Consider the following 15,861-nt stretch of genomic DNA (forward strand, 5'->3'; position numbering starts at 1 on the left):
GTTTAACGATTAGTATAATATAGAACAATCTTTGACACATACACCACATCTATTCGCAATATGCTGATAGCAATAGTCATGCACTGGAAGACTTGCAGGCGGGTCAGGGAAAATAATTGATTTTCAAGTCACAGAGAAACAATTTGTCGATTTTCTTTTCAAAACTAAGCATGATAATAGACATTTATCAGACTACCCCTGGTAAACATGAAATAATTCAACTCTTATTATGTCAAATAACTAACAATGATGACATCGGTAATAATATTAAAAGCTGTTTAGTAAAGGTCTGAATATAAACACTGTCAAGAGGTGGATTATTGGCATTGAATTTCAGAGATGCATAAAGACCTTGGTAAACTAATCACAGGACACAAATATGCTCATCAACATTCATCATGATGTAATGTTACTAATTTAACATGCACAGCTTACTGCAAAGAGGAAAGTTGTATCTCAAATATTAGATTCAAGAAATGTTTACCAGTCTTGTTATTAACTGCATCTTAAGCTAGATAATGTATTGAAAACCATCCAAAGCACTTCATTGTTCTTAAGATGTATCCTTGGATTTAAGGAGATATCACATGCACTATTATGTCTCCTGAGCACAAATTAATTTATTTTATCAGAAACTATTCTATTCTTTCACTCAGAACTATTCGATTTCTATGCTAGACTACTTTTCACCACACATTTAAGCAATAGCGTGTTCTATTAACACGTACATTTTTGTGTTTTATAATTTGTTCAAGATTTTAAATCAAAAACTATGTGAGCACATATTATTGTGTGAGGCCAGTGAACATCTACATTCACAACAAAACTAAATTTGTCATCACCTTTGAAATAGTCCATCAGTGTTTAGGGCAAGCAGTCTACTGCACCTCAAAATTAGGGGGAAAAAAATCTGTAGATCTTCCACTTGAAAAGTCATAGATGCATCATGCTGTATTTTAGTTCTGATCATTTGCATTGAGTAATCAAAATACTGTCACTGTTTCCTCTATGTTCTTGCTAGTAAGCAGAACTGAAAACCCATTTGCACCATATACAGTATAACCTAGAGTGTGAACCTACCAGAAAAAGTGCAGAGAAATCAGAAAGGAAAACTTTCTCCACTTGCTCCGCTAGAACCCAAAGGCTAGGTGTGCAGAGAGGACTGCATTGCTGACTTCCTTTAGCAAATAAATCAAAGTGGGTCAAAAATATTCAACATAACGACTAGCAATGAGCAGACCCAGCATGTACGAAAAACCACAACAATCTGGCCTCTACATAATTTCACTGGAACAGTAATAAAAAAATAAATAAAATACCTGTCCCACAAAAGCAATGGAATCTGAACACAATAACTTCATCATTACAATCCGTGTCACTTTCGCGTGATTCAGCTCACAAAGAATAAGGTAATAAAAGATCCAGAAACTGTCAGCCTGCTTCAGGATGTCAACTAAACACTGCACCTGCAGTAAACGAAGTGAAGTATTTAAAAATAAATATATAATCAGACTGAAAGTGCTTTTTAAACCCCAAGTGAGAGACTAGACAGATCAAGGGTATTTTTGACTAGAAAGTGTTGGGTGCAGTTTTTAAAGTTCATTTAAAGTTAATATTCTTTCTCTTTTAACCTACTGTATATAAGGTACTTCAGTAAGGGCACTAAGGAAATTAAATAAATGGGGGCAGAGGCTGTTCCTCTGCTAGACGGAGGTTTTAACATGATGTATCAGTTAAGCTTCTGACAACAGTGCATTTTCTTTTTAAAAAAATGGTAACCACAGAGTCACAAGATGGTGACTTAAGGTCTCGGTGACAAATGAGAATGTGCAACCAAGCAACCTTTGTGCTGTGCTGCATAATGCACACAACACAAATCTTGCTGCTTCATTCTTTGACCCTTGCCATGTACATTTCACTGTGATCCCTACATCAAATAAAAGAAGAAGTGTCAAATTTATCATTTACTTACAGTATTAACGCTCTTATTTTCAAATTCACAGGTATGCATAAAAAGGCCTCTTTAATCTTGTGGTTTCAACTGAACTTCATAACTGATTCTACTAAAAGAATGCTTCCGATTACAATGACAGTAAACACAATGTCATTTGCTTATTCATTCAATGTTTTCATGTGCTGGTTTCTTTACAGTGGGATTAACAAAACAATGACTCAGACCCACTGTCACAAATTGCTCTATAAAGACATCACTTCTATGATGCACTAGCACTAGCACACCAGGGTCATTGACATAGACGTTCAAACAGCAAAGACATTAGTTAAGTAGGCGGTCTTTCGGAAAAACCTTAAAAACTAGACGATAAAAACTATGATTAGAAAGCTGGACCTTTTCCTTTCGATAATTAAAAAAAAACTATTTTAGTGATTTAAATATAAAGGTGAGAAATTAAAAAAATGTTTTAACATCCTGTAAGAGATTTAAATTAAGCACAATTCTGTTGAAACCACCTTCTCACGGTTTAATTATTTTTTCCCCCCTTCAGAGTTCCACTTCAGTTAAAGCCGAAAACGGCGTGCAGATGAAAGTTAGGGAAGTAATATGATTTGCATTTTGCTCTTTAACTTCCACTTTTCAATACGTACATAACGCTATTCTAAAAGATTTCGCTCAGGTATTTGCAGGACGCCATTACGTGAGCTTCTGACCTATTCAGAGCAGAATGAGACTGTGACTGACCTGCATGTTGGTGTGGCATATTTAAACAGCAATAGGTTTCCATGCAGTAAGCAACAACACTGTCTAGTAAGCATTTTCAAGTTACCCACCCACAAAAAACTTGAGGGAGAATTTTATAATATAAAAATAACGAGAAGCCAAATATACCACACCTTTAAAACACAGAAATCAATACAGGAAAGAAATACACTACATAACATAGTTTAGCAGATAAGCAGTAGCCTAACAACCTACTGAACTTTAGACACTCTATTATACTGTTATACTCTATTATACTTGTTGACCTTTGTATTTAAATTGATTTAAATGCCAGAAGACACTACATCAATTCAAAACATTGGCAAAGCACACTGAAAAATCTAAAAGCATATTCTTTTTTTTTTTGATAATCAAAAACAAAATTCTAGTACTGTCTCATGATTTTGGAACCTCAATCACAAGGCGTAACAAGGCAGATGATGAAACTGCTAAACACCCTACCCTGACTGACCAATCCTAAGAAGACACTTCGCAAGTGTTTACCCAAATAATTCCCTGGCTAGGAACTTGGAGAAACACTATTGGTTAAGGAAATGAATGAGAGGCGCTGCTCCAAGCTGTTAAACTTGTCCCTGGAATTTAAAGCAGGTTAGGAGATACATTCTTCTCTCATTACTTCTTCAAACAAGCATACTTTACCCTTGGCCACTTTCAATATCATATCAAGATTTTAATATAAATAGAACTGTTGGATATCAGTGGAACCATCTGCGTTTGGCAGGTAGATCCATTTTATACAGGCACTACTTTCCTGAAATAGGACTGTTTCTTACTTTTAAGCAAAATGATCTCTTATAGTGCTTCTATTCGAACGGTGGCTGCACTTACAAAACATGTAACTAATTCATCACACTAGGTAGTAATTCTTATCTGCTATGCTTTAGCAGTTTTTATGGCTGGCCCTGGCACACAATACATAAAACTAAATTTCCTACATTACTACATAGAGTTTTTAAGAAGAGTTACTATAAGGTACTGAGAACAAATTCAAATAGGAAGACTGCAGTTTGAGAATTTTTGTTTATATGAACTACAGAGCTGATTAAAAGCGTTCCTATACAGGAGAACGAGCAAAGTTTTATTGAAAAAAACAAAGTCCAGTCATGTGCAATTTGTGATTTCATTTAGGCTCCATTAAAAGTTGGCAAGGGTATATAAGCATGTTCTCCAAGTGGTAAACATTCCTGGTAATCACATTGGCAAGGCTGCTGTACTAGCCACTACAATTCTGAAAGCAAACACACAATCCTGCAAGCAGATTTTAAGAGAAATACAGCTTGAACACCCCTACACAGCCCAAGCCACAAAGTGGACAAAATTAAACTCGAAGTGGTATTGAGTCTAAGTGGTATTGACATTAAAGACTCGATGCACAAAGGGTACTGGGCAAGGCAGAGAATACATGAAACAGCACAAGCTGGGGTGTTTTCTGAACTTCCATCTACGTGGAGTTGCCAGTAGGTCAATTGGATTTTGGGAAAACTGGTCCTGCGTGCGTTTGTGCATTTGTGTCTGCGTGTGCCCTGTGATGGACTGGCATCCCTCCCAGGGTGTATCCTGCCTTTGCCCATTGCTTACTGGGAAAAGATCCAGTTCCCCCCTGTGCTAGATAAAACAGTTAGAAAAAAGATAGATGGATATTTAGTTCTTTTAAGAGACAGAAAATGAACAGAATACAGTCCTTTATGCAGTGTCTGCTCGTGCTTTCTGACCAAGTGCTTAGTTAATCTATGGAAGCAAGCAGTAATGTTTTTCCAGTAGTAACTAAACCTATGACAGACTGGCTCTACATTGTATTTGTATAAACCTGTATGCTCTTATTCTTTTACTTTTCTTTTAACTTCACATTATCACCATGTACAGCATCCTTGGGTTGAGTTGGGAAAGCTAAGAGAGATAAGAGATCTTTTTTTTGGCCATATACAATTTCTTGTATAAGGAATTGGTGTTTTTGCATACCCCAACTTGCTCTCCATGAAACACACACAGGGAGAGAAGCTTGGAGTCAGAGTGCAGGGTCAGCCATTTATACGGCTCCCCTGGAGCAGTTGGGGTTAAGGGCCTTGCTCAGGGGCCCAAAGGAGTAGGATGCCTCTGCTGGCCACGGGTTACGAACTGGCAACCTTCCGGCCACAGGCGCAGATCCTTAGCCACAGAGCCACTGTACCCCCCTAGGAGTGTGCTTTATAAATACACTTTTATTATTAATGTTCCTACAGTTTCACCTTAATCTCTGCACCCAAAGCCTTTCACAGTACTCCTCTTCCTGGTACTGAAAAGAAATAGCACAGCAATGTCTGTTTCTCAACAGCTCTGGGCATCCCAGCATTCCAGAGGATGAAGCAAACAAATCAGCAGACACACAGCAGGAATTCCTTCCCAGCTCGCATACACAAACAGCCCCAGACTATAAAATCTTCATTGCTGCAGTAACACTGCATCATCTAAATCAAGACAAACACATCACTGGTAGGGAAAATGTTCTTCTGTGAGGAACATGCCAGAACCTTGGAAATGAACTCATTTATCTGCACTTTACTCATTTAATTTTAAAGATGCTCCCCATCAACGTGTAGTGACATATTACATATATTACCATCTTCTTTACTACACATTAGTTTGAGGAGCAAACCAAACCCATGTACATGTCCTAATTTCACTTAAATTCAAGCAAACAAATTTCAGTATAGAGGGCAATCAAAGCAATTAAAAGAGACTAAACTTACCTTTTTTGATGATATGAACTGAGATCAATGTCAGACTCTGTCTGTAAAGACACAAAAAATCAATGTATTAGTCTTACCAAATCTGTTAACACCAGTATTCCCAAAAGGTTTTCATTAATCAAAATTATACAGTATGCCGTTGTGGCTCCTGAGATATCTTTTTTTGTTTGGCAGAACCTGACAGCCTTCTCATGCTTATTAATTTTCTTTTATATTTCATCACCTGTACTATAAATATTCCAGGTGATTTCCTGGAGTTACTAGCAGAGCGAGATCATCAGAAAGCCATTTGTCCCAGTGAGGGCACCAACCCAGAAGCTAAGCGGGACAAGAGCATAGTGCTGTCCAGTGTGCCACCCCAGAACACCACTGTAAAGGAAAAAGCCAAAATCATAACCTTCTTTCGTATTTAATATTCAATAAGACATGCATCAACAACTATCAATGCACAGACATTTTTTGTGGAACATGAACTTTACCTATATCGCAACAACCAGCAATTGTGTAACTAAAACCTCTGTTGGTACCGAACAAAATAGGTAAAACAAAAGCTACTTTGCTTAAAGGCATCATCTAAATATTTTACGAATGATGGCATTCCCCGTTATAAAGAATTAATAGCTTAAATTGTACGTGAACCTGCATGTCATGTAACCTTTTGTAATTATATAATCCAGAAATTATTTTGACCTGAACTGTGGTTGTTGCTATATTCAGCTATTATGCCACATAATTCTAATGAGTTTGGGATTTTTTACATTTTTAGTATTGGAATTACTTTAAATGCATCACACACACACACACAACATGAACATTCCTTATTCATTTCATTTTTCAGCAGAGGGAGGAGAGGTGGGATGTACATTACACAGGGTATACATTTACCACAAGGACAATTAATTCAAGCCAACGCATATCAATTTTAATATTACATGTTCTGGATCACATATCCCAACACCTCAGCATTTCCTAGGTTAAATATAGACCAAACGTTGCTTAGATATTAACAGCTGCTGCAATGTCTACCTGGATAAGTGGACCGAAAACTGAAGGATGTAGCCAGCAGCAGAAAAAAGAAAACTCTCACACATGCTGCTGGAACATTTACATAATGATTAGCAACTGTATGGAAGCAGCATATGGGATCAGTCTGTTACTTCAGATTCAGACAGTTTCTTCTTAACCTGAGTCTCGGTCCTGCCCCTGGAAAAACCATTTAAATCCAGAAAATGCCAGTGTAATAGGCAGCCTTCTAATGTAGTTTGTGCAATTGTGTGAACAAAGATAAAAGAGAAGAACAGTACCAGTCAAAAGATTGAGTACACCACCTTGAAACCAGGTTTTTCATGATTATCTGTGCTTCAAACTGTATAAACTTGTAAATAATTGGTGACAATTTATGACAATGATAAAAAGGTAAATGAGGTAACATGCTAGTTAACGGTGAGAACATCTAACAAAGACAATTTAAACTTCTTTTTGTGTTCCAACACCTTGTTATACACATTTCTGACTTGTAACTAACCTGGGCTTCAGACTGAAATCGGCTTGCTTTGGGGGTTCATTTTATTGAAAAAGAAAAATTAACATTTTCAATGCAGTTCACTTAAGATTTTACGGACACATATCATGTCATTAAATATCAAGTGTTCATAGACAAGGTTATACCGTTTAAAGCACAGATAATCATGAAAAACCTGGTTTCAAGCAGGTGTACTCAATACTTTTGACTGGCACTGTATGCTAGCAACATGCTTGCTTGATCTATCGCACTACCACTGAACGATTCCATTCTCATGCTGACTACTAAAGTTTTAATGCAAAGCTGTAATATGAGACTTTAAACATGGGGGGATTTTAAGACAGATGGATCAATAATTTACGCAAAGATTAACTGTGCAATTGTTTTAGGTGTAACTTATAAGCTATGCATTAGTTCTTCAAGAGTGACATACAATACTAGCCCTAGAACGATGGACAACTCCTGTATTAAGCCAAACTAAGTACATACTAGCTGCTGTCATGAGGACATGATGCATACATGGCCTTAGCACTGAAACATGGGATATTAGACAAAATGCATTCTCTTCACTTTCATTAGCATATATACTGGAAAATCCGACAATGTTCACTTCACTTGCATTCCTGGAACTCCCATCACTAGATTACATTCAATGTGATCTTTTCTTTTAAAAGACTGCGGTAAATAGTGTCCCACATTTTTAACTTTTATGTTCCACAAAACTACCCACATATAATAAGAGCGTTTGAATCTTGGGGAAATAGTTTATATACCTTTTGACAATTCATACACGTGTTTGAAAGTGTTCTAGAAGTGTAGGTTCATATATGTGCATACAGCATGAAACAATTGTATTCACAAGTAACATCTTCTTTCATCCTGGTGTAGTGACTCTCTATGGTATCCAGAAACAAGGATTAAAAATACTTTTTTAATCTTAAGGTTGAAATATTATGGTTTTAGATTATGATAAAGGGGTTCTGAATTATTAGAAAACAATTAAATTAGCTAAACATTGCTTTTAAATTTTAATGTATGCTGGCTGTATCCAATAAAATAAGCTTTCTTATTTATCTCAACATATTAGGAGGAGTACTGAGGTCATCAGTGATAAAAAAAAATTAAACTCAATCTCTAATCTGCTCTAGTGTGTTACATAGTGACAACTTAAAAACACCCAGTATGTACAGTTCTCAACAGTCCCAAACAAAGCAGGAATATTTAGTACCAAAAATATACTAGCAATCAAGAAAGGAGTTCAATTTCAGCCCTGTGCATGATGTGTAGCGCACTGTGAGCTGTGCATCTGGTGCCAAATGCAGACGACTCTCCAGGGACATATCAAATTTATAGAGGCCCTCTTCTGCAGCGTCATATGCAGAAGTGGAAATATAAAAGCTGTTGATTAAAAAAAAAATTGCAAGACTTTCTCATGCCAATCCTGGTTATATTCATAATCAAAATGGGGGAACTTTCAGATGCTAGCATACCCAGTCTTTTCTCCTGCTGGATCACCTTTTACGAAGCTGTACTGTCACTATTCTATGCAAAATAGCACATAACGGCACTAAGGCACTCACAAAGGGATCTCTTTTCTAGTACGAGCAGCCTTTCAGAAAGCTACAATTGCCGTTCTCGTGTGTGGACCACAAACTGAGGACATCTGCAGTGCAATTGTCAATACACTTTCCGTGCACTGTCGCTGTCAATAAAAGTTCTACAGCAACATAAGAAGCTCCAAGCAAGAAACAAAGCATTATTTGATTTTGGTTAAAAAAAAACATATAAGTACTTGCTACATAACCAATAATTTGTTTTAATCTTCTTAGGATTTATGCTTTCATCATGCAAAAGCAGCAAACATTTTATAATCCCTCATTTTAACCCATATGCTGAGGCTAAAAGCATAAAATGTACCTGTAAGAGGCCTCCTTCACCAAAGCGTAGTACCTCTAAAATTGTGTCCGACTGGATGAAGGCTGTGGAGATAAAATTAAAATTTCTCATTAGGCTGTTGTACATGCTAATAGCAAGGCAGCAGAAGATACAACTTTGTAAAGAGCTTCTGAAATATATTCCTCAAGTATTACTTATTTACTTAATTTTCCAGAGGAAAATTACTGGACGCATTTTCATATTAAGCAAAAACTACAGTAGTTAGAAATATCACTTTTGATCAGATACCAGCACATAATGCAAGAGGATGTTCTAAAAACTAAAACACAGATGAATCAGGATAATGAACCATCCACATTATAGCATAATCAAATTCATAGATGAGGGAATCTGGGATCTCAAAGGTAGCCACTAGAGGGATTTTTGCAGTCGCAGCGGAGCAACCATCTCCTCCCACATTTATGGATATACTTATGATTGTGTTAAAATGCTATATTTAAATACACACATCATCCATTTAGCCAATAACGGCAATTTTCAGTATAGAAGCAGGCTGTTCCATATTTCTATCAGCAACGCACGAGTCTTGGTCAGCATCAATGTCACTTTAGTTACTGTAGGCTGCCAGAGTGAGTGTCTCTGAGGTGCACAGTATACAGTATGTGAAAAGAGAGCAAGTGAAAGTACTAATGGCAGTACATTGGTGGTAACCATTTTAAAATGTGTTAATTCAATGAATGGTGGAAACTTCTGATAAAAATACAAAATAAAAAAAACCATTACTGATCCTGAACTGAGCTCAAATACAAGCGTGAACTATTTTAGAAATGTAACAGTAGCTGAAATATTCATGATGAAATTTAACGTTAGTACTCCTATACAGTGGAATAAATTTAGCTACACTAAATGATCATTAGTCGATTCTGAAAAACTATTTCCAAGCTACTCCACAGGGTACAGATAACTAGATAAACCATTTATTGCATCTTCATCTTCAGGATATTTGGATTTAATAAGGCAGCACAACAGTCTAACACTTATGAACTTTTAAAAATGAATGAAATGCTGATGTGATTTTATTTTAACTTACGTTTTTATTTTCACGCTGGTGACAACGAAAATAATTCCAGTTGTTTAGCATTAGTCAGTTCGCATTGATGAATATTTTTGAACGTATTGACATCTTGATCCTCTACAGTTTGCATCTCGGGCTAAAAGGTCACTGGATGATGTGAACAAGACAGCCGCTACATTTTGCAACATCTAGAATCCTCAGGCACATATGCAAGAATTTGCTTTGTGGATTTTAGCCCGGTGTTTAATAGCATTACTCCAGAACTCCTTTACAATAAATTGTCACAGGTGAATGTTCGACTTTCCCTCGGCCAGTGGATTTGCACATTTCTCACAGACAGAAAGCAGGTGTGGCTGGGCCCTTATTTGTCAGACGCTTTGTGAATCCTGATTTACCTCGGGGGTGTGTGCTTTCCCCATTACTGTGTTTCTTGTACAGCACCAACTGCACCTCCAGCGACTCGTCATCCGCAGACTCAATTAGTCTGACGGACATTACCCTTGTAGGTCTCATCCATAATGATACTTGACCACGTACAGGAGGGAGGTATCATGGTGTGCTAACCATGGAGGTCTAACACTCTTAAAACACTTTTTCTTTACCTCTCTCCCCGGTACTCACTGATGTGGCTTTGAGTGCAGTGGAGCCCTTGAAGTTTTTGGGAGTTATGATGTCTTATACCCTCAGATGGGAAATAATGATCACGAGTATTGCAAAGATAATCCAGCAAAGCATATACTTTTTGCATTAACCGAAAAGCTTTGGCATCTCTCAACCAGTTTTGACAGCAGTCAGATTGCTCTCAATGATGGCTCTGTCAAACTGAGTCTTTGGTTGGGCAATGCGTCAGCCCACTCCAAAGGCAAACTGCAGTGTGTTTATCACTCTGCCACCCAGGTTACCACCTGTTTCCGAACATTCCTACTGGTCTGTTAAAAGCAGAACCACCCTGGACTTGAACAGCTTCTTTCCTAGAGCTGTTGTTTTTGCTTAACCAGAATTCCTAGTAATATGTCTTGCACTGTCTTAATGATGTCTATTAATCTTGTTTGTGTTATGGTATATGTAGAATGTTTTTGCAGCACCAAGTACACTGGAGTAAATTCTTTATACATTAAATGTACTTGGTGAATAAAGGGGATTCAGATTTGGGCATTTTTTAGTATGAGAACGTTTATCACTAACAATAATACTAAAGTGCAATTAATAACCGAGTATTATATGCAAATACTACTAATTGTGAAGTTAAAGAAGTAAGTCTAGTAAATGGTAATTGGCACAACATTCTTGCTATGCCTAATGTTAAGTAAAAAGTTTAAAATACAAAAGTTTTCAACACCTCTAAATTATTTAAATCGAATTTACATAAGGAATTCTGGACAAAGTTGAAAATGGTTCAAACAATTTTAGCTCCTGCATTTTTAATGTCAAAACTCATGACCCATTTTAAAAGACTGTAGTAAAAGCTAGAAGTTATTACTGATGTTCACTGCAAAAAGCCACTTCTAAAATTAGACTTTTCACTGGGCATGTAAGCTTACAGTATACAGTAGATGCTGTTAGCTATACCTACACATCTATACAAGCAACCTTTTATATTTATGGTTATAAACCACTTCCCGATTTATTGGTTTCAGCTAGCAGAGACACTTCTAATGATCTGTGCCCTTCTTTAGCTGTCCAGCGAATTAAAGCCACTTGCAATCAGAAAAGAAAGTACTATGTCACTCTGAAAATGCCCAGCTCACAGACAGCCAACAAGCAGTGAAGATAAGAACACCTTTATCCAGCAACGTTCTAGTTCTTTTCTCCCAGACCGCCAGGGGACAGGTGGAACATTCCTCTGGTGCCTTCTTTTAAAGATCACAGAGACGAGGGGTTCATCCAGTCCAGAGGTCTAGTCAGAGCTTTAGCCTTGCCAGGTGGGAGATAAAGGATATTCATCTTTTTGATGCAAGTCAAATCAATTTATTTTCTCACAATGCACTGCTTCCGATACTCTTAAAGCTCAGGATTTGAAAAAAAACTGATGTTTGAATTTTTTCTTGATGGGCTGTGAAAATGTAAAGATGTACAGAAACAACTACCCAATATGTCTTCTCTCATCTTGCCACATTTTCACTTTAAGATCACACATTACTGAAAAATGGTTGTTAAAATTGGAAAAGAGTGATTCCTTTCATCGAACAAACGCCTCAGTTACATTATAAATACAAACATTGGGGAATCTGTCCCAAGATGAGAAAACAAACAGCAAGGTTTCTGCTCCCAATATGAGACATAAAGTAGTACATCACAGACATGGATTAAACAGACCACAATTTGCTGAACCATACAAAGCAACTTCTGCTGAACGTTCAGACAGAAAATTTCACACAACCTTGAACATCTCAAACTAATTTTCAACAATTTAAACAACAATTTGAAAGCCAGATGTAGCATCATCCCTTTATTAATAGGGTTACAGAAGATATTATATTCAGCCTCCTCATGATGTCCAAGATTCTATTATTAGAAAGTAGTGTAACACTAGTGGTGTTTAATAGTTTATAGTAGCAGGCCAAAATCTTGTGCTGAATGCCGTCCTTCTATAATAACATGGGCTAGAATCGCTTCAATGAGTCTTAAAGATTTAAAGACTATTTTTATTACATTTTTCCAGTAAAATACATGTGCAAAACCTCAATAGCAGACAGAGTTCCGAGTAAAGAAAAATAACACTCTCTACTGAATGTTGAGCCAGAATGTGAATAAAAGCTGCCAAGTAAGGATTTAAAAAAAAAGATGGGCAACCTTGCTCCAGAGTATTCTTGAAAAGATTCTTGTTCAATGTAACAAGCTGTCATCGAGTTTGGCAAAGTAAATGAAAATCAAATTTAATTTTCACCATTATCATTTATACACTCTAAAGAGTATCAGGGCTTAAGTGTCCGCATAACAAATCAGCAGTCATAAAACGGCAAAATCAAGTGTCTAGTGTTTTCATAAAGCCGCGATTTGTATTTTTAAGATAATTATGCTGCTTGCAATATCCTGTTGAATTATTTGCATCTTATGGAAACCTGATTATGGATGTAAAGACATGAGGGTTTAACTATGCATCATTACGCACAGCATGAAATGTCAACAAAGGTCTTTGGAATGTGAAAAAATATGATTAATGCTAATGCTGGAATAAGTAAATAGCAGAAATAATCCATACACTACTGGAGGTGATATTACAAAGCTAGTACAACACAATGGTCAAATGTGCTGTGGTAGGTCTTCACTACATAAAGTGTGACAGTTCTGTTCAAAGACAAGTCCAAGAACACACATTTCTTGCAATAAAATCCCTCGACAAAATAAGTCGTACGGGCACAGTGCCGCTAACTGAAAGATGCTTTTCCTTGTTCCAGGCACGCCTTTTGTAGCTCCCTAATTGTTTAAAAACAACATGCAATCTTGTTCATTGTTAAGTTTAATTCAAAGAGAATCACCTCGACAGAAACTAATCAACAGTTCTATCATCTTACATTTGTTACACTACTAAAGATGCATCACCTCCTGTTTCTATTAAAAGGATGTCACTCTCTTGACAAGACTGTTTTGCTGGTTCTTTGTGCATCTTGTACAGCTTAGAAGGCTGCTGAATTCTCAAACTTGTAAGTAGACCGATATGCATCAAGGAAGTCACAGCTTTTTTAATTTTCCATTTAAAAATATGGAAAGGGAACCTTTTTAGATAGCAGTACTAAATCCAAACTTAATTTTAAACATTTTTTCAGTAAAAAGATCTGTTAAAGTTGAACATTTCTGCAAGTCCAACTTTAAAGCAGAAATGACAAACCACATCACTCCCCTTTAAAACTGTAATTTCCTTAATTTCTTTTGTCCTTATTTTCTTTTGATTCACATTGAAAGACACCCAAGTAAAACTTCGGCACAATTGTTTTAAATTCAATCATAAGAGGCATATGCTGCAATCTCAAATGATGTCAGAACAGTAAGTATTAACAGAGGATATGAGGAAGCACCAATCTCCTCACAAAGGCAGATAAAAAAATAGGTTTGTTAAAAGAACATCAAAATCACATCTAATGCAACTGTTCAATTTGGAAGAGACACTTTAACGTAGGATGTGCTGAAATCAAGTTTTTTTCTACAGTGTAACCTATGCAGAATTTAATATGGAATGTTATTTTTAAAGAATCTCAATTTTTTATATTGTAAGAAAATTATTGTTGAATTCTGCTAATAAACAGCATATATGTTTTATGCAATCCCCTAATGTTAATGGAATAAGAAAAAAAACTTTCTCCACTATTTAGCATTTTAAATTATATGTACTGGTAACATCGAAAGTCTGAGCTTTCACAGAAGAGCTGTTGAAACATCTCTATCTGTCTTGCACAAGATTGTACAAGTGTATACAGTAACTGCAGGTGTGACACGTATTGCATCACTTAAGATAATTATACCAGCCATGGAGAGTTTCATAGTCAACACAGCTGACGGCCATATTAGCACATTACTCTTATGCCCTAGAAACACCTAAACTTGAAAAAGAGGACTAAGTTTACTTTTAAAACTAGCAGAAATTGTCATGTTTGTATATTTTGTATATGCCCGACACAGACACACATGGGGTCTGCCTTCCTACACTATAGTTACACATTTAACTTACGGCTTACCTGAGTAAAACTATTGTAGAACTCAACAGAATGAAAACTAACAAAGTTACATATACATTTTCATGTTTTAACTGAAGTGGATCACTCCAACCTTTATAGCTCTTTCAATATAAAAATACTATTAAAGGCAAAAACAGTAACAATGTGCAGTTACTTCATAAAAAACAAGTGGAAAGGACACAATTCTCTGAAATACCTCAATAAAAAAAACTATTTTCTTACTGGGCACTTTCATTCAGACACTCACGGTTATTTAAAGCTTACTACAGTATTTGTGGGACCTCCTTTCATAATTTTGTTACTTGTAGTAAATAAACTATTAAATGCTGGCAGTATGAGAAGTAAATCATTCACATACCAAACAGATAAAAACATGCAGAGCATTGTATATATTCCTTTTGAACACAGATCAACCCTCGTGCCCAAGCCCTACTGATCCAGATAAGATTTACAGTGGACTATATGGCAACTAATTACACAGAAGTAAGCATTTAGTGTTCTGTAAAGGATTATGTACGGTTTCCTGAACACTTGTTTAACAGTCACACTGAGCACCGCGATAAAACTGCAATCTGACCTTTTAAGGAAGTGAGAGGACTGAAGAGCCAGCTGTGCCATCACCAGATTTCACATTTGTGTTGCATCAGTTTTTTTTTTCTCATCCTGTCATAACTGTGTTTATGTAACCAGGACTTAGCGCACCAAAAAAAGAACAGTTTCCAGAGGTAATACAGGGAAGTGTTTACAAGATCAAGCAAAGGTTGTCTTATGATGAGCTTTAAAATGCACCTGACGGTGGTGTGCAACTCTCCACCAAGGCAGTCTTACTTCAGAGGAGTAGGGTTCATTCAACAGCACTAACAGTAACAGCAGAACAGATACCCTGCCCCCCCATTATTTTTTTCAAATTTAACATTATCCAGTTAAACTGTAAACCTCTGAATTGTTTCCTCAAAGAGGAAAATGGGTAAAATAGAGTAGATCTCCACTGCCCTTCTTCAAGAGCAAAGTTTAATTTACCCTACATTCTACTGACTGTTCTTTCCTGAAATAGTACCAATTTACAGTTCTTTTGGGGGGAAAACCTGCTGCATAGTCTCTACTGTAAACCATACTTTTTAAGTTTTAATTTTTTTTAATATAGTTGCAACATATTCTAAACAAACCGGTGTGTGTCGGAGATGAGAAAGGCTCACTGCAGAGATATTCTGCTGGAAACACTGAATATGACC

General features: G+C 36.5%; 1 protein-coding gene across 2 annotated transcripts in view; it reads right to left on the reverse strand.

Annotated features, from left to right (window-relative positions):
* The window catches only part of tmem131 (transmembrane protein 131), a 55,586-nt gene that overhangs the window by 32,962 nt on the left and 6,763 nt on the right, over positions 1 to 15,861 (reverse strand). For both annotated transcript variants that reach the window (XM_088597999.1, XM_088597989.1), the window contains exons 2-3: positions 8,903 to 8,964; positions 5,464 to 5,504 (exon numbers count right to left, since the gene is read on the reverse strand). In XM_088597999.1, the coding sequence (XP_088454125.1) occupies positions 5,464 to 5,504; positions 8,903 to 8,964 (103 nt within the window). The remainder of the gene's footprint in view (positions 1 to 5,463; positions 5,505 to 8,902; positions 8,965 to 15,861) is intronic.

Source organism: Lepisosteus platostomus, chromosome 2, assembly GCF_059453375.1.
Source record: "Lepisosteus platostomus isolate fLepPlt1 chromosome 2, fLepPlt1.hap1, whole genome shotgun sequence".
Lineage (NCBI taxonomy): Eukaryota > Metazoa > Chordata > Actinopteri > Semionotiformes > Lepisosteidae > Lepisosteus > Lepisosteus platostomus.